Below are 20,080 nucleotides of genomic sequence, written 5' to 3'. Positions count from 1 at the left end.
ATACTAGGCTCAGCCCGACTTTGTACCCGTGACCTTCATTTGAAGTCCACTCCATTACATAATAAATTATCCGTATCAAATAAGGCATTGTGTTATTCAGAGATAAAACATCGGATAACAGATCTCTGAGATACAGATAGTTTAACGGTAGCCAGTGTGGAAGTCGTAGGTTCGATTCTAACTTCTTGTGCTAACTTCGAGAAAAAGTTTTAGTCGTATACGATATTTACGAATATTTGTGTTGCAACCGGGACTATTTTCAATTTTAAAAAAGGTAGGTAATGGAGTTTTTGTTATGTGAATTATTTAGTCTCTATGTATGTATTTAAATTTTATTTTTAATTTTATCAATCTTACGTTTTTTTTTTTTCTTTATATTCGTCATAAACAATAACGTTTTTGAATTCCTGGCCAGATTTAAAAATCCTTGGGATTTCATTTTCCGCCAAATACAGTTTTAGCATTCAATTAATATTTTTTTTTATTATATTAATTATTAATCTGTTGACATTTAAAAAATAAAATACAACTTTACAATTACAATAAAAAACTAAATTAAAATAAACCTACTTTACTTTAGCACTTTCAAATAATTTAGTCAGTTTCCAGAATTATAGTAAACGTAAAGCCACCACCGGTTCGGAATGTAGATTCTACCGAGAATACCCGGTAGAAACTCTATACTATTATGATACCCCATGCCTTTTTTTTCTACCAAATTCATCAATTACAAGTTGCAAATTACATTAATAACATTAACAGCCTGTAAATTTCCCACTGCTGGGCTAAGGCCTCCGCTCCCTTTGAGGGAAGGTTTTGGAGCATATTCCACCACGCTGCTCCAATACGGGTTGGTAGAAATACTTTTATAAAATATTTAATTTTATGTAATAAGGCTTTCATATTAAATTAGAATTCGAATAAAAAAAACATGGAATTTATCTTTACTGTATATCGTTTGTTTATTTGTTGATACATTAAAACGTATAATTAGTCGTCGCCCGTGACTTCGCTCAAGTTTAAGGGGTTGGTCGTTATAAAGTATGTTATTTCTTGAAGTTGAAACTAGCTTTACAGCAAAATTCATCAAAATCGGTTCAGTAGTTTGCCCGTGGCCTTAGATCTTCAACAGACAGACAGAGTTCCTTTCGCATTTATATTATTACAGATGGAAGTACACTCCAGATTATCCAGAAGACTGTAAAGGCGTTTTTCTTATTAAAATAGTGTGATGGTATAAATTCATGGTAATGATAAAAACGTCGTAATTATTAATTAAATTGATATGATAGACATTAAATATTTTAAGAAACTAGAGTAGGGTTAGGGGTAAAGGATTAATCCAGCACTGAGTACACTTTTCCAAATAATAAACTCAGTAAAAACTATAAACAATTCCGTGATACTTAACTTGATAAGAACTGGTAGTTTTTTTAAAATCAGATTCATATATATTTATATTTTATCAATAACAAAAAATTTAGGCAATGGGGCGATCGTTTAATTCCTAATACCAGTACGTCATATGTCATACGGTTCACCTGAAATTTTTTCATTATTTTTATTCTAATTACCATAATAATATAAGTCCTTTTAATAACAAGCCATAGGATAATTTTTAATCATGTATAAAAATAATTCAGTTAGCTCTCATGAAATATCCGAGCGTTATCATTCGCGTGGGCGTTATAAGCTCTGACGTAAACGGCATCTGACGTTACTTGTATGACCTTTAAAATATTAATAAAGAACTGTTCCGTATCCCACTCAAATCCAATCAAAATATATACTTTATTCAATATGAGACTCTTTAAAATTGTCATATTATAGAATTAAATTGAAAATATTTTCCAATTGGGAACGTAGCCAAGAATATCAGTATTTACTGAAATGAAATACCTTATTATATATTTTGTATAGAAATCTATTAAATACTTAAGGATTTTTTTTATCATATTTATTGTTTTGTGTTGTATAACAAACATCCTAATATTAAAGTTTGTTTTTTTTTTTGTTATTCATTTTTAATAATAAGCTAAGTTAAGATATTTGCTAACTTTTATTATAAAAAGTTATATTACAAAGAAATAATATAGCAAATATATTATTTAAAAATAAAATTGTATCCTGTATATTTATAAATACATACATACATATATTAATGTAAAAAGTAACATTTTAAAAATACGATCTTCAGTACGTTAAGCTACGTGATAATGTTCTTACCCTGGAGCAATGTACAAAATACTCTTTTAAATAGGAAATAAAAGGGATGCCATAAAAAAAAAACATTTTAGACGATCAAAATTCAACAAAAATGTTAACAGTTTAAATAATCCTTTCAATATGAATAAATTAAAAAAAATATTACGTACATAGATAATTTATATTAATATTTATTAGGTATGTAACTTTGGTTATATTTAGGTTTTTAACAGTAAGAATTAAATAATTTACGTAAACGTGAAGGAAATTTCGAAAACAAAGCAACGAACCAGGATTTACAAGATGGCGTTCATTGTCGGCCATGACACTTCGAAGACAATGACGTTAGATATACCTGATTTATTGAAATCAATAATAATAATATTATAGAAAAGTACAAATAAAAAAGCGGAGAAAATGTTAAACGATAGTAATCATTTTGGAACGCAATCGAGAAATAATCTTTCCGATGCAATCTTATATCAATATTCTGCTGTTTAAAATATGTTCCAAATGTATATCTCTAATATTTCCATTAAAATCTCCATCTACAATATGTAATAACATCTCGAATCAGCTACGATATTCATCAGAGCGTTTTACCACAGTCAGATCGATCCCAAAATGGGGGTTGACCTGATTCCGTACCTCCTCCCATTTTCGTAAACCCCCTTCACCTACGACCTTTGCAAAGCGCATGCGCGCTTCAGACCCCAGGTCTCCCTGAAATATATACCTCAGTCGCTGACCAGCTCTCGTGGCATTCGCCGCTGAATATTGTCCATTAAATCATATAAAATTTCTTTATATATGAAAAACATAATTGAATTCTTACGAGAAAATCCCATTCCAAATTTAAAATTTATTAACGATCCTTTCTGTCACATAGTAATCTGTTTTTCAACGAAAAATATCTCATATAAGTAGTGTTCAATTAATCCCCTTAAATAATTATTATAAAATAAATTTATTGGTAGTTAAAAGTCGTCGGTTTACATAAGGTTGGTATTATGTATTAAATTTATGTATATAAGTATTTAGTTTTACGTAGTTTCTGTATTTTCATTTTCTTTTCATCCATTTTTAAACGTACAATCATTTACAAGATATCATAAATATTTTTTATGCATTTAAAAATATATTTAAACATTTGTAAACTAAAAATATGTATAGTTCATTATGAAACCTAGTGTAAAATGTTTTTTTTTTTTATAATACAGAGTATTTTTTGAATAAAAAAAGATGTCAGCCGTTCGTTGTGTGAAAGAACCTCACAGATAAAAAAGTCTAGTAAATTAACATATATTTTTTCTTTTTACAGACTAAAAATAAGAAATTGAGGTTAGCAATGTCTAAGCTGACTCTGGACGGCTTTTTTTCCTACTGCAAGCAAATAGCAGAACACATACAATTGGTTCGTCCACTTTAGCCGCCATTTTGTGATCGCTGCCATATTGATTTCCCGCCATCTTGTTTTTCTTACGCTTGCATGTTACATAACATTATTTTTGCTTGTGTAGCTTAGGATTTTATTATTTAAATGATTATGAATAAGTATTTTATTGTTAATATTAGTTACATAATTATATTTTTTTATAATGGTGAGTAGAAGTCATAAAATTCATTGATGTATAGAACAAAGTACCTACTCCTGCAAATGCACTATTATTTTTAATTAAATTTTTAACTATCTATTTAATTGTGGCGTCTCGGCATACAACGATAAATCTTTGAAAAAAATGATCTCAAGATTAAAACGTATTTTTATAAATCATGATATTCGTTATGTCAAAATACTATCTTCATTTGTCTAAACTCCGAAGTTCACCCAATCGAAATTATAAGCACTGTTAAAATTTTCTCAATGACGCCTTATGTCATAATCCTGTACAGATATATTAACAAAACATTTTTTTTTCTTTGCGTAACTAACCAAGAACAAAGGACTACTATAATGGGCGATAAAGTTTTTGACTTTTTTAAATATACCTGGCGAAAAACTTTGGCAATGATATCTGGCATAGCAAATCGTGATCGAAGTAGATTATTAAGTGAATATTACAATTGCAGACGAGAGATTACAACTTGAGAACAAAAACATTATCATTTATTTCTTCTGCTTGACGTGTGACAGTAAGAATTTATTTATTTTTCCAAATCGCGCTACCGTTTGGTCGCATTGAACTTGCTAGACCACTCCCTCTTCTCGCAAGGAATACTCGCCATATCTTGTTCGTGGAGGACTGTTTAGGCATATCATAACAGAAGAGTACTTCAACTTCTGATGATTTCATTCCTAACCGACGGTAGTTTGACATTTAATTTAATCATGTAAGGCGCTCATTGAACGAAATATAATGTGAAATGTTGACAAACTTTTCCAAAAATATCAAAACTGTACATTATATATGTGTATATTAACTTTATTCGATAAAAGTTTTAACCAACATCGCACCTGTTTTTTATTTTTCCTTACGATTAGACGGAAGTTGACTTAATTGAATCGTTTAGGATCTATATTCATATTATAAATACGAAAGTAACTGTCTGTTACCATTTCACGCTTAAACGCTTAACCGATTTAGATGAAATTTTGTATAGAGATAGTTTGAGTCTCGGAGAAGGACATAGGCCATTTCTTTAATTCACCCCTCGAGGGCCTGAAATACGGTGTTACGATTTGCGTGCTCTAGGTAAAGTTTTATAAATTTCGCGCAGGTAAAGCCTCAAGCCGCAGCTACTATCAAATATGTAAGAGTATTTATTTTTTTAATAATACTTTTATTGTGATTTATTAACAATCCAAACTATTTAGTGCTTTAAAACAGTTTTAATATTTTACAAGTACTTTTTAAAGCCGAATAAAGTTACATAAAAAAAATTGAAATTGAAGGTGACACCATCTGTAGTAAACAGATGACGTCACTTTTCACCTTTCACCTTCTCTATTGTCACTCATAGTATTCTTTTGATGGAATTTGCTATTCGACGATTTCAATTTCGTGCATAGTTTACGAATTTTTTATGACGTCACAAAAATGGCCGCCATGCCGCGTGTTCTCGTATCACGACATATTATTTGTCTATGAAATACCAAACTATTAAAAAATTCGATTTACGGACATTCCGTGCTATTTGTACTTTGTATTCCGATAAAGACTAAATAGGTTTTATGTAAGATTATTAAAGTGTTCATTTATGTATTGATCGAGTATGTTTTAGTATCTAATATCTGCTAATATCAAATAATGCGTTTTAACAAAGAAATTTATTGCAGGTAAGCGTTCATGCGGCGTATCTTAAAATACATAAAAAACTACATATATCAATGAAAAAAAAACATCATATAATTTGCCAAGCTTACACGCTTCAGTCGTGAATTGTGTTGTATATTTAGATTTAATATAACATTTTTAATTTATTTCTTTGTTCATAGGGCGAAAGGATGGCTTCTCTCTCCGGTCAGAGTACTCCAAAATTAACATCCGGTGTCGGCAATCTCTATTATGACTGTAAGTATATTTTTTACGTATTTATTTGTGTATGTATTAGTTGTTACCTCGCTTCGTTGGGTATTAAATAATATGGGGCAAAATTGTAGGAATAAAATAAAAATCTAATACAATCTTCAGACGATACTGCGTCGTAGTTTTTGAGGTGATCATAGTCTCATGCACAAAGATGCACAAAGATTAAAAATCATTATATATACGAGATGGCCCAGTGGTTAGAACGCGTGCATCTTAACCGATGATTTCGGGTTCAAACCCAGGCAGGCACCACTGTTTTTGAATTTTAAACCACTGGGTAGGTACCACCCACTCATCAGATGTCCTCCGTCAAGAAACAGTACTCAGTACTCTTGTGTGCCGGCTTAGAGGGTGATTGAGCCAGTTTAACTACAGGCACAAGGGACGTAACATCTTAGTTCCCAAGGTTGGTGGCGCATTGGTGATATAAGGAATGGTTACCACCACTTACCACCAGGGGGCCCATTTATCCGTTCATATAATAAATATAAAAAAAAAACAAGATTGAACGTGGAGCCGCCTTTGTGAATAGATCTTACATAATAGAACATTGTGTGCGCCATAAATTTAGTTTTATGTCATAACTAGAGTAAAGCAATAAAAAAACTTGCTTGATAAACAGAGACAAATACTGAACTGCTTGTCTTTGAATATTTATAGATTTATATAAAAGCATAGCATTTATCCTGACAAAGGAAACAGGATATGAGGCTGACGGAATTAATATACATATCAATTGCGAGAATAGTTTCTTTCAAATTAAAAAAAAAAGATATTTACATTAATAGGTACATAAGTATAAAAAAAAATATGCTTAGTTATTGAAAATAAAAACAAAATTACATTTCACTCTAAGACTATGGTAAATAAAAAGATTTTTTTTTCTCTATAACTACGATATAAAAGAATATACTAATGTTGTCTTAGATTTTCGCGATTAATACACATTGAAATAAAACTAGTTTTTAACGGATTTAATCGCGTATATTAATTATTTTATTTTAACATCCCGACGTTTGACCACGAACACTGCATTATTTCAAGAATATACTAATTAATTACCTTAAAAAATTCAACTTTACGCAATTTTTTTTTATAAACTCGATAAGTGTTCGACTTTTGTCAAATCACATCGAAGACTAATTGAGTTCTTAATTGCAACGGTTTTGAACAAGATTTTCCAAAATGGAAAATATGGAGGTACATGACGGGCAGACATTAAAATTTAATTTTAATCTTTCTAAATGACTCAAGAGCAAATAAAAGAGTCATCACGTACAGTACTGACTGGCATTTGGAATGCCAATTTGCAAGATTGCGTACCTAAAATTAAAATGAAATATATTTACAATTGAATGAAGTTTGTTTGCATAATAAGTATAAGCTTAATATTAATTTAACACTTAGATTTGGACAATTCAATTCAAATCAAAATAATAAACATTGAAAACAAAAATATCAAATATCCCACACGACTAAAATATATGAGGATTTAGCAGAATTCCGAACCTCCTTTTGTAACCGATGACGATGACGTAGCCAGAAGTCGATGACGTATTCGTAAATACGGAACACAGAAAAATAATATTACTTGATTCCTTTTTTGAAAATACAACACAAATTGCAACACTGGAATAACAAAATACTTCTAAAATCGAATCGAATAAAATTGTTAGGCTACTCGTATAATAATAAATGTATTTAAAGCCTCGGGGTACAGGTTAATAGTAACAATGTACATTGCTAAGTACTCGTGGTAAATTTGAAAATCGAACATTCTTATGATTTAAAAAATTAAATTGGACAAAGTATTTTGATTTAATTACCTATTTCTAACTTTTTAAATGAGAATTATATACACGTTAAATATGAAAAAATCAACAATAGCTTATTATAGTATATTTTTTATTAATACATATACTATCTACCCCAAGAGTGCCCGTAATTTCCTCCGCACGCCCTCCGGACGTCTCGATAAGCTGACACGATTATGATGTAACTTTACACCGGCGCCCATATCTTTATTTATAAATCATTGCGTTGAATTCAATTCACAAGTCGGAGCCGTGATAGCTCAGTGCTTAAAACACATGGATATTATCCGATGATTTTGGTTTCAAAACCAGAAAAGCAATTTCCGTGTACTTAATTCATGTTGAACCGAGATTTGAAGCCGAGATTTGCCCAGTGGTTAGAATGCGTGCGTCTTAACCGATGATTTCGGGTTCAAACCCAGGCAGGCACCACTGAATTTTCATGTGCTTAATTTGTGTTTATAATTCATCTCGTGCTCGGCGGTGAAGGAAAACATCGTGAGGAAACCTGCATGTGTCTAATTTCAACGAAATTCTGCCACATGTGTATTTCACCAACCGGCATTGGAGCAGCGTGGTGGAATATGCTCAAACCTTCTCCTCAAAGGCCTCCTCGGCCTTAGCCCAGCAGTGGGAAATTTACAGGCTGCTAATGTAATCTCTAACGTAATGTAATTTGTGTTTATTATTAAAGAAGACATCGTAAGAAATAACACACGCAGTGAAATGTAAATCTGCTAGATGTGATCATTGGTCCATGTGATCCGAATTTACTTCTCAAGCTGGAAAAGGCCTAAGCTCAGCAGTGAATAGTTATAGGGTGTTACTTATTCTTTTAAAGCATTCTGTATCCATTAATTCAAGTCCTACTTGCTCTTCCAAATAAGCGTAAAGCATTTATCGGATAAAAATTGTAAAATAAATTAAATAAACCAGCTGATTTATTCTGCTTGTTCTCGTGAATCGAGTTTGTGACGTCACATCGCTAGGCGGTCTGTGTATTGTAACTATTAAGGATTCATTACGAAATACGTCATTCACACATAAGCCACACTGAGCGCAGTCCTCCATTCTCAGGGGAGCCCCGAAATCCCGATAGTAGATTCGCCCATAGTGTATTTTTTTCTATTGTATTGATGTATCATAGCAAAAATATTAAGAGTGTAAATTAAGTTTCGAATGGCAACACTGAGCGTTAATAATAATTGCCAATTACATGATTTAGTTTTATGTTTCGCAACCATTTCGGCTTTTTATTTGGCCGGACTAGAATATACAATCAACAATTTTAAATTTAATATATTTAGCAAACTAGATCAGATTGCTTTAGAAACTAGACATATATATAATGAAAAAATGCCCTAAATTTCTTGGACCTTTTTACAGGGCCACATATTTGCCCTAGAGCCTCCGTCATGGGCTAATACGACCTAATCACCATCACGCAATTATACGCCCTTAGTGAAGTCTCTTCGTCTTTGATTTTCCAGTGTGTTTTGCTTCCTTATCTTGATGGAAATTTGACGTGGTAGGGCAGGGCTTTGAGCAACTCCTCCTGGGTAAACACCACCAGAATATATGATGAGAGGTCAGCATATAATCTACTTGTCTGTTACCTCTTCACGCTTTAACCACTGAACCAATTTTCATCATTTTCAAAAGTCTAATTTATTTATTTATTATGTCATTTTTACATAAATACACAATAACATATATATATGTTACTGAAGAAGCTCGAACTACGGTAAATCTTAAGATTTTCCAGTAAAACCTAAGATTTACACATTCTTAATGGTAAATGCCCAAAACGGCTTGCGATTCGAACTTTTGCCACGGTAAAAGTTGAAAAAAATCACGTGTTATAAAGTAATATCCGATATGACAATAATAAAAAAAAAAAACCTTAAAAGAGAAAAAAAAATAACGTTTGTAAACATATTTCGGCTTAAACATTACTCTGATATTTAAACATTTGTTTAGACTAGTAAAAGTTAACGAAATTTAATGATGAAATTTATTTATTTATTATGTCATTTTTACATAAATACACAATAACATATATATATGTTACTGAAGAAGCTCGAACTACGGTAAATCTTAAGATTTTCCAGTAAAACCTAAGATTTACACATTCTTAATGGTAAATGCCCAAAACGGCTTGCGATTCGAACTTTTGCCACGGTAAAAGTTGAAAAAAATCACGTGTTATAAAGTAATATCCGATATGACAATAATAAAAAAAAAAAACCTTAAAAGAGAAAAAAAAATAACGTTTGTAAACATATTTCGGCTTAAACATTACTCTGATATTTAAACATTTGTTTAGACTAGTAAAAGTTAACGAAATTTAATGATAATGTAAGTACTAAAATATAATCATAAGTGTATTTTATTAATGATTCATTTAATCTTATTTTAAAGTTAAATAACAAAAAAAAAAAAAACGATTCATAAGCAAAATTTTCCACGCTCATAGTGTTGCTGACTAGGTCGTTGATGACCAACTTGCGAAAGGTGCTAAGTGCATTTATGTTTGTAATTTAAAACAATTCATATGTTCTTTTAAATTAGATTGAAAAAATCGTAACAGCTAAATGCACTTACGTTCAGTCACTGTATAATTTATTAAAGGATGACAGTTTAAAACAGCACAATTAATCAATGCTTTGAATACCGCAATGGACCTAAGTTACTCTTAACAACGATCAATGAAAGGCAAAGTTGTGGTAATGAAAAATTTAATTAATCCTAATTTTTTACGATTAAATTATATAATGTAAAAATATATACGAATCTAAAATGTCTAATTTTTATCAAAAATCAAAATCAAAATATAGTTTATTCAAGTAGGCTTTTACAAGCACTTTTGAATCGTCATTTAACAAACTATTTAATATAAAGCTAGCACCGATTCGGAATGTAGATTCTACCGAGAAGAACCGGCAAGAAACTCAGTAGTTACTCTTTTTCATCATCTAAAAATACAGTCATGTTAGTTAAATACAATTATATATGTATGTTATGTCTCCTGCCTGGAAGTCAACAAGCATTAACTCCACGCTTTAAATAATAGTATTAATCCTTGACAAAATAATGTATTATTTTTTAATTTTTTAAAGTATTTTTACGAAAAACATTTCCCTAAAACTAACCCCTAATGGGCGCCAATTAAAATATAAAAGTATACCAAGTTATGATTGAAGATTATCCTTAAATATTATAAGTTATTTTAATATTATTATAAAGAGATGGCGTACTGGTTAGATAAATATTAAACGTACACTGCGGGCTCAAACCAGGGATACCATGGAGCTTCGTAGACGTAACCGAAACCATCAATACCAATAATCCGAAATACTAACCTACCCGAACTTTTATTTGCACATTGTTATCCTTAAAGAGAGTACTTAATTGTTTTCTATTAAACCTAACATCAAATAATAATTGCCTACAAATAAAGGCCATTTATTAACTTATATCCTCTTTTACAATTTAATATAACCAAACATTCGTTTCTTGAACGTTCGAAACAATTGGTTAATAAATAATTTCGATATTATTCAATTATCCTTAGACATATTTAGATTCGAAATTACATATCTATAACCTGGTTCAAATCCAGGCAAGAACAACTAAGATTTTGTTTACAATCCACCTCGAGTTCGTCGATGAAAAACATCGCGAAACGTACGTACGTATGTGTCTGTAAATGTGCAGTATGTGTATTCACATTGGAGCTCCAAGCTTCTCCAAAAGAATAGAAACCTTAACAGTTCACTTTTAACAGCTCATTTTAGATTTTTACATTTTTTTTTAAATTGCTTAATAATAAATATTGGACAACATACATTACTCTGATCCCAATGTAAGTAGCTAAAGCACTTGTGTTATGGAAAATCAGAAGTATCGACGGCACCACAAACACCTAGACCCAAGACAACATAGAAAACTAATGAACTTTTTCTACATCGACTCGGCCGGGTATCGAACCCGGGACCTCGGATTGGCGTACCCATGATAACTATACAAGTATTAAAAAAGGCACTTTTACTAATCAAAACACCACCATGGCTTCCAGTATTAAAATATGTACCATAAATTCAAATACTAATTACGTATCATATAAAAATAATAAGAAACCTAATTCATTACGAGTTTCGTAATAAATCGTTACATAATATGGGAAAGATTACTCAATGGGGTCACAAATACCCATGGAGGGGAGTTGATCCTGCCTCTCTCGCGGTAATGACCGGGTTTAACTTAAATCCCTTATTTGTGAGAGCATTGTCTTGGTAACGGAACTTTGAATGATGTATGTTGATTAAGATTTTTTAAACGAGATTGTTTGTTTTTTTTTTATATATATTTAATTATTTGCGAACAAAAAAAAAGTTGACTTCTGTCTACCTAATAATATTTTTTACTGACAACGCGTAGAATAATTTTTTGGATGTGATTTCTGGAACGAGTTTTTAAAAATGGGTGATGAAACTTTATATGGAAATTCGACCTATCTATTATATATTATATAAATTATATAGTATATAATTTTAGAAATAGTTATTTAGATTTATGTTTTATTCATCACCTAAGTGGGTGAAACACAAGATGAAAGTCTTAAAAGTTAAAAATATGGAAATCGAGGTTTAGCCTTCTACGAGTAAGCGGCGACTATACACTATTTTTAAAAATTCATCACCCAAGAGGGTGAAATTGGACATGGATTACACAGATAGTTTGATACTTTAATTCAACCTGTGAGGTTTCATTGCAAGGATGTAATTTTAATGTTAATATTTGAACGGATGGATGTTTATAACTCAATCACGACAGAACGGCTGAACGGATCTGAATGAACTTTCGCAAAGAGATAAACAATAATCAGGAATAGCACATAGGTTACATTTTATCTCTAACACTTTTACATTTACACGCGGACGATACCTCAGGCGGAAATTAGTATATCATTTATATCTAACAAGCAACTAGAAATAATTTCGTATAGTTCCTTTTTCTGATAAAAACAAAGTGTGGTCGTTAAATAACCAGAAAAACATAAGAAACACATTCACAATTTTAAATATACCATAAATAACAGAGAAAAACTGTTAAAAAAAATCTATACCCCATCTAAATCCTCATGAGCCGGGTCTATCAATCCTCGCTAGGGATACAAAGGATGGGCATTTAATACCGCTATGAAGGGGCCTTCCAGATCACCGACGGAATTTGTGGGTTATATTGTTTATTTGAATGGTATTTTTTTTAATACAGTGAGTGATTGTATATCCGGTTTTTAAATTTCGAATATATATTTTTGATTTTGCAAAATTCAAATAGATTATTAGACATACGAAGGAGATTTATCTTAAAACATTACAAAATACAGGTGATAAAAAAACGTCGGGCTAATACCTGTTGACTTTCATGCAGATATTATATATAATTGTATTGTTGTGTAAATTGAAAAAGACTACTGGTAATTACTGAGTTTCTTGCCGGTTCTACTCGGTAGAATTTACATTCCGAACCGGTGGTAGCATTACGTTTAATGCAGTTCTCTAAAATGACGATTCAAATATGCTTGTAATGGTCTACTTAAATAAGGTATATTTTTATTTGATTTGTGGATATTTGATAGCTTTTATAAAATAAAAAAAATAATTTCTCTGTTCAATATCTATACATATAATAAAATTGGAACGTCTGTTATATACCCGGTACATATGTATACCAAAATTACATTTTCTAGAGTTTTTGTCTGTCTGTTTGTTCCGGCTAATCTCTGGACCGGCTGGACCGATTTTGACGGGGCTTTCTCTGACAAAAAGCTGATGTAATAAGGAGTTACTTAGTCTACAACAACATTTTTTGTTAAATTCAAACGCGCACGTATTCATGGGCACAGCTAGTATTTTATAAACTTGAAATCGGTCGTGCAGTCAATTAGAACCGTAACATTTTTTTCTCAACTGTTAGTATATAGTAGGTAGTATATAATAGGTACGATTATTAAGGATGCAGGTCTAGTGTTACCAGATAACGTTATTAATTAAACCGATAACTAATTGATTTAATAATAAAATGAATATCAGTTTTCGTAGAAAATTTAAGAAAAAATTCAACAAAAAATGTATCATTACTTTTAATATTTTGAAGAGAATAATAGCGGGCGAATTTCACTGTTAACCCTGGCGTGTCTAAAGTTCTAAGTGAAATTCCTGACATCGCTGGGGTCGGTCCGGCCCCTATCGGTATGCTGTAATTATTTCTGTTGAAAAATGTCCGTGCAGTCTTTGAATTCTTAAAAGAACATTTTTCGTACAGATAAAATATGCTATCTAATAAAAAATCGGTTTAATTTAAAAAATATATATAAAATTGATTTTTGAATTTCGACGAAGCCATTATCGAAACTTAGGCGGTAAGAATTAAAGTGGATGTAAGTAAATAATTAGAATATTGTTCTTTTATAAATAAAGGTTTCTATTGCACAAAATAACAGAGCTATTAGAAAATCACTTGGCATTTGAAAATCTAAGGTTTGTATATATTTAAATCTTCATTGTTAACTTTTTGTAAAAAATACATTGGTAAAGAAGGTATATTATTCGATACAAGATTATATAGATGATAAAAAATCGTGGAGTTAATACTTGTTGACTTCCAGGCAGGATATTTAACTATTTAACTAACATGACTGTATTTTTAGATGTTTAAAAAGAGTAACTACTGAGTTTCGTGCCGGTTCTCTTCGGTAGAATGTACATTCCGAACCGGTGGTAGCTTGACTTAATATAGTTTGATAAATGACGATTCAAAAGAGCTTGTAAAAGCCTACTTGAATAAAGTATATTTTGATTTTGATTTTTTCAATTGAAATTGGTTATAAATACTTACTAACAAACATAGCTCTAAATGTAAAAGCTAGACTGATACGCTTGAAACAGCGTGGTCGAATAACCTACAAAATCTTTAAGAGAGGAAAATGATCTTTTACTCAGTAATGTTTAATTTATTGTTATTTTACGTAACACATATGTTATTTAAATATAAATAAGTTAACATATAAGAGCTACAAATAAGTGAAAAAAACCATTTGCAACGCCAAGCTCTCGAAATGTACAACTCAAGAGCAATCGGCTTATGACGTCCAAAACATAAGTTCATACTAAATCTCGTCTTTTCTATCCCATGGACAATTAAAAATATAAAATGCACCGTATACTAAACACACAAGGTTGAATTTAGAATGATGATGTTCTTTTTCCGAGGGTAACATCTGGATTGCAGTGTAATGCTTGACAAATAAATTTTCCTCGTACAGGGGTTAGTGAATGTTTGATAAAATACATGATGAACATTGAAAATGTGTCTTGAGTTAATAGTATTTGAATTCAAAATTGTTTGATAGTTGAAATTGATTATAAAAAAATGGATGCGTCTTCGAAAATGATTTCGGATTATCTGTTATTGGCGTTGAGGTACATAATAATATCATCATCCTCCTGCCCTTATCCCAATTTTACTCGGGGTCGGCGCAGCATGTCTTCTTCTTCCATACTTCTCTGTCAGACGTCATCTCACAAGTAACATTCTTTCTAGCCATATCGTCTTTCACACAATCCATCCATCGTTTCTTGGGTCGTCCCCTACCTCTATATCCATCCACATCCATACTCAAAACCTTTCTCACAACATGGTCCTCATTCTTCCGCATAACATGCCCATACCAAGACAGCCGGTTTCCAGATAGCTTCTCGGTTACCGGTACCACTTTCAAACTTCCTCTTACGTACTCATTCCTTACTCTATCCGTTCGCGTAACACCACACAGGTACATAATAATATATTTTTGAGAAATCCTCTTCTATAATAGAACGATATCGTCATAATTTACTAAGAAGTAAAAAAAACACAAAACAACAAATAACAATTTAAGTTTAATAGAACATTCCTATTATTTATTTTATTGATTTTTTTAACGAAAGATTATTAGAATTAAAATATTATTAAAAGATAATTTGGTTACGTGCGGTGCGTGCTTAAGTGCGTTATGTCAGTTTTATAACAACCACAATTATAAAAATTTTTGGCTGAATTCTGAGTTTACTATACTAAATAATTAAATAAAATATCAAAAAAAGTTTGTACATCAATGTATGGACATCGCAAGCGTGCGAGTGACGGGAGAATGATAGTATTAAGGATTATAACAGCTGGGGTCTGAGAGACCGCGGCGTCGGAGGGATAGTGTTGAGAGTTGTAAATGTTAAAAGGTTGAATTACTATTTAATTTAAATACTTACTTGATGGTTACGTGGGTCACAATTGAGGGCATTATCCGATTCAAATGTATCATAAAAAAAAATACTTAGTAAAATTTAAATAAGTGCCCGATGCATTAGCGCCGTGCGGACAGATATATTCATGAATGTTTATTTGACATTTGTTTTAAAATAGAATTGGATAAGTCATAATTTTAACCGTACAAAGTCAGGTACGAAGCTAGATGATTTTCAACCCCATTCCGATCTCCAGTCAAAGTTTTAATCAAGAGTATTTTTTTTTTAATTTTTCACCTTTCAAATCAAAAGGGCAAACAATCCCTCGCGAGAACAAAACGTTCAGTGATCATAGCACAATGGTGTAATCTCGACTTTATTTCTACAAACTTATCTTTGTGTGTGTAAAATTTATTTAACACCTTATTCTGAACGTAATAAAGACTATAGTCTTGTGAAGATTTATCTTATATACGCAGATGTATTGATGGTATTTTGATATTGAAAATCGAAAGGGTATTGTTGTTAATCCTGTGTTAAAAACAGTAAGTATAGATAGATATCAAAAATCTTAACAAAACCAAATATAGATCAATTTTTTTTTAAGTCATTACTGAGGGTGTCGTATGAGGACCTCTAGAGGTATTCAAGACTAAACTCGGTTCTCACTTAAGAACACGGCAGTGAAATATCAGAAAATTATAGGCAATATTAACCATCTCTATATATATATATATATATATATATATATATATTAATTGTTCTGTACTTACGTATACCAACTAACATAAAATAAAAAAAAATAAAATGAAATTATTCTTTATTAAAGTAGGCTCATAAAAGCACAATCGTGTTGATGTAGTTTTGAATTAAACGTAAAGCTACTACCGGTTCCGAAAGTAGATTCTACAGAGAAGAACCGGCAAGAATCTCAGTAGTTACTCTTTACCACCATTTTAATTTCAGACTATGTCAGTAAAGTATAATTTAATGTGTATATATTCTTCCTAGAAATCAATATACTAAATACACAATTTCATCTTTAATATTATATGAGCCGAGACGGCCCAGTGGTTAGAACGCGTGCATCTTAACCGATGATTTCGGGTTCAAACCCAGGCAGGCACCACTGAAATTACATGTGCTTAATTTGTGTTTATAATTCATCTCGTGCTCGGCGGTGAAGGAAAACATCGTGAGGAAACCATGCATGTGTCTAATTTCAACGAAATTCTGCCACATGTGTATTCCGCCAACCCGCATTGGAGCAGCGTGGTGGAATATGCTCCAAACCTTCTCCTCAAAGGGAGAGGAGGCCTTTATCCCAGCAGTGGGACATTTACGGGCTGCTAATGCTAAAAATGCTAATTATATTGTGTTGAGTAATATGCTTTATTTATCAATGTTTTTTCGACATGAACTTTAAAATTTGAAATAGCTTCCTATATTAATGAAACGAAATGAATTTGTAATTGTTACAGCTATCCTGCCGTACCGAGAGGACGCTAATCCCCAGACCCGCGAATTTCTCGCCAGGGTCGTCGATGTTCTCCTCGACTACATCCAAAAAGTCAATGATAGGAATGAAAAGGTACTTTACTTCATCCCTTATATAAATATGCTAGATTTATCTCCTTTTATTCTATAGATAGGCGTTTTAGCGCCCATAGACATGGGATATGTAACAGATACATTGCCAATACGTCACCAACTTTTGGAACTAAGATTATCTTTTGTTCCTGTAGTTACAGTCGTTCACTTACGGTTCGAACTGGAACACGACACTAAAAAGTATCGCTGTTTGACGGTGTGGTGAGTGGATTGTTATACAAACTAAACATACTAGAATTCCAAACATTTATTGTAATGCAGTTCAAGTCTTCTCTGTAAAGCGTAAATGCTTTGTGAGAAGACTTTGACTTCAACTTGCCTTATGCTGTAAGTCAGGGAAACCGAATCACCGAATCATTTTTGGACAGATAAACCCAGCAGGTATTTTTATCGATTTAGAGTTTGGAGCAAGAACCTCGGGGTTTGTAACCTTATATCCACTAGACCATCGAGGCAGTCAATATTGTATAAGGGATATAAATAAAAGCAAGCTTATACCAACTCGCCATAAAGATTGGTATAAATACATAGACCGGACCATGTCTTCCGGATTTTGGTAGTATCTAGAATTAATAAATAGATCTAATATTGGAAGAATTTAACGACGAATTTATAAAAATTACATTTAGTCAACGAGTCCCATGTTCAGTAATAAAAAGATTTTCTATCATTAGATCCTGGAGTTCAAGATGCCCGAGGAGATGAATAGAATGCTGGATCTTCACCTACCAGACGACCCTCTCCCCTTGAAGCAGCTGTTGGAAGACTGCAAGGTCGCCCTGAAGCATCAAGTCAAGACCGGTGAGTTTGATTAAACGTAGCTTGTAAAGGTTTTGATCCTGGGCTGAATATAGAATTATTTTTGGTACACGACTATTTTTTGGTGATCGAAATTTTTCTAAAAGATATATATACTTGTATTGTATAGAGTTATAGAGGAAAGATTCGTTCGTTTGTAATCGATGAACTCTAAGGCTATTGAGCTGATTTTAATTATTCCTTCACCATTAGGAAGCTATTTTATCCAGACGTAATATAGTCTGCATTTTAGTAATAATATCTAATATCTGATCCTCTCGGCTTAGACGGTTAGTGGACGGAAACTTGTTTAATATACATAATTAGAATCTTTTAGTCAAAAAATGGGAAAATATCTCGTACCTATAAGCTCTTATAGAAACCCCAATCTACTTTGAGTGGTCATCATATTTATAAAATAAAGTAAGAGACGTATAGCAATTGAAACGCGTAAGAAAAAATAACAAACTTTATAAAAAAAAAACAAATTTTGAGACCACTTCAGAAATTATGTAATTCAATTGAAAAATATATCATGCTCAATATTTATTAAAGCGAGTGTTTTATGAAGCAATTTTTCTTGCTTACTAAAATAACAAAGAAAAAATAAACAAAACTAATGAATATGCGCTCGAATTCAGCTGTTCTAGCTGTTCCGTATACCGAGTAAGTTGACCGCGGCGCCTGGTCAGACCTACGACGACCTCGACGCCTCAAGTAAAGATTTAAGTAGGAAAAAAAAAACATAATTTGTCTATTTTTAAAAGATTTGTCAATTAGACGTATACATTTTGGGGCGGTACCATGTCACCTCTGAAACCATGCTTGGCTTGAGATCATACTTAATGTAGCAATCGACCCCCAAATTTACCGGTAACAGTATGAAATAGACAAACAAAACCACGGGTAATTACTAGATTATCTCTTAACGTTTAGGGAAAAAGAGCCACAAATGATCACTGTAAGTAATAGCAGCGATCATTCCACACCGTTTGATGATATAATTGAATTGTTTGGCCGGGGGTACGTTTTATTGTATACAAGGGTTGCATCGTGACTTTTCTTGTTTAAAACGATACGTTTGGCCCATCAGGAATTTTCTCATAGGCAATTGAATTGAAAATATATGCGAATATTACTCTATAAATGAGAAACTCCGTTACGCTTTCAGGGCGAAATCACATGTACATTGTCTTTCCACTTTTGGGCTATGTCCTACTCTCCTCCTTTAATTTGTGTTTATAATTCATCTTGTGCTAATAACTAGTTCAATAACTAAATAAATAGTTGTTTATCGTGTCCTTTTATTGAAATGGGTGGTTTTGTTAATAAAAAAATGATCGAAACGTGCCAATCAATACTCAAGTTATCAATAATAGTTGGGGTCGAATTTTGTTCACCAACGTACGCATCTCTAGATTTTTTCGCCAAGAAATTGCACCAAAACAGCCGTACTTAACAGAGCCGTACTTACTCGCAGCTCCCCCTATTGTAGAATTACGTGCTCGACCGAGCACGGAGTAATCGCCAGCAGCTATACGGGCTCGTGATTGTATGACGGGACAAACGTTTTTGACATGAAAGAGTTCATCTTAAGGGTGCATGCATACTTTGTAATTTAAAGAATCCAGTTCTGAAATCCTGTGGACAAAAGTTTAATCCGTGCAAAATTATCATGTATTTATGAAATTTAAAGTCTATGATAAGTTACAAACGATTTTCTTTAGTACAGATAAAATCAAAATATTATTGATTCAAGTCGCCATTTTTCTTTATAAAATTTGTCCACTGCCCGGAGACATTGGCACCGTTACATAATTAACCATTCCTTGAC

The 20,080-nt window shown here is 31.9% G+C and overlaps 1 protein-coding gene across 3 annotated transcripts in view; it reads left to right on the top strand.

The window, feature by feature from the left end:
• The first annotated feature begins 230 nt into the window (after positions 1-230).
• Positions 231-20,080, top strand: part of LOC125074188 (glutamate decarboxylase) — a 43,367-nt gene continuing 23,517 nt past the window's right edge. The window contains exons 1-5 of one of the 3 annotated variants that reach the window (XM_047685434.1): positions 2,961-3,206; positions 3,527-3,619; positions 5,642-5,717; positions 17,319-17,428; positions 18,123-18,249. In XM_047685434.1, the coding sequence (XP_047541390.1) occupies positions 3,554-3,619; positions 5,642-5,717; positions 17,319-17,428; positions 18,123-18,249 (379 nt within the window). In that variant the 5' untranslated portion in view covers positions 2,961-3,206; positions 3,527-3,553. Of the gene's footprint in view, positions 275-2,960; positions 3,207-3,526; positions 3,620-5,641; positions 5,718-17,318; positions 17,429-18,122; positions 18,250-20,080 lie in introns of those variants that run through there. The other 2 variants (XM_047685436.1, XM_047685435.1) reach the window with 2 other exon arrangements.

This window comes from Vanessa atalanta, chromosome 27 (genome assembly GCF_905147765.1).
Source record: "Vanessa atalanta chromosome 27, ilVanAtal1.2, whole genome shotgun sequence".
NCBI classification, from domain to species: domain Eukaryota; kingdom Metazoa; phylum Arthropoda; class Insecta; order Lepidoptera; family Nymphalidae; genus Vanessa; species Vanessa atalanta.
The sequence above is the reverse complement of the archived record's forward strand: the minus strand, read 5'-3'. Positions and strand labels throughout refer to the sequence as shown.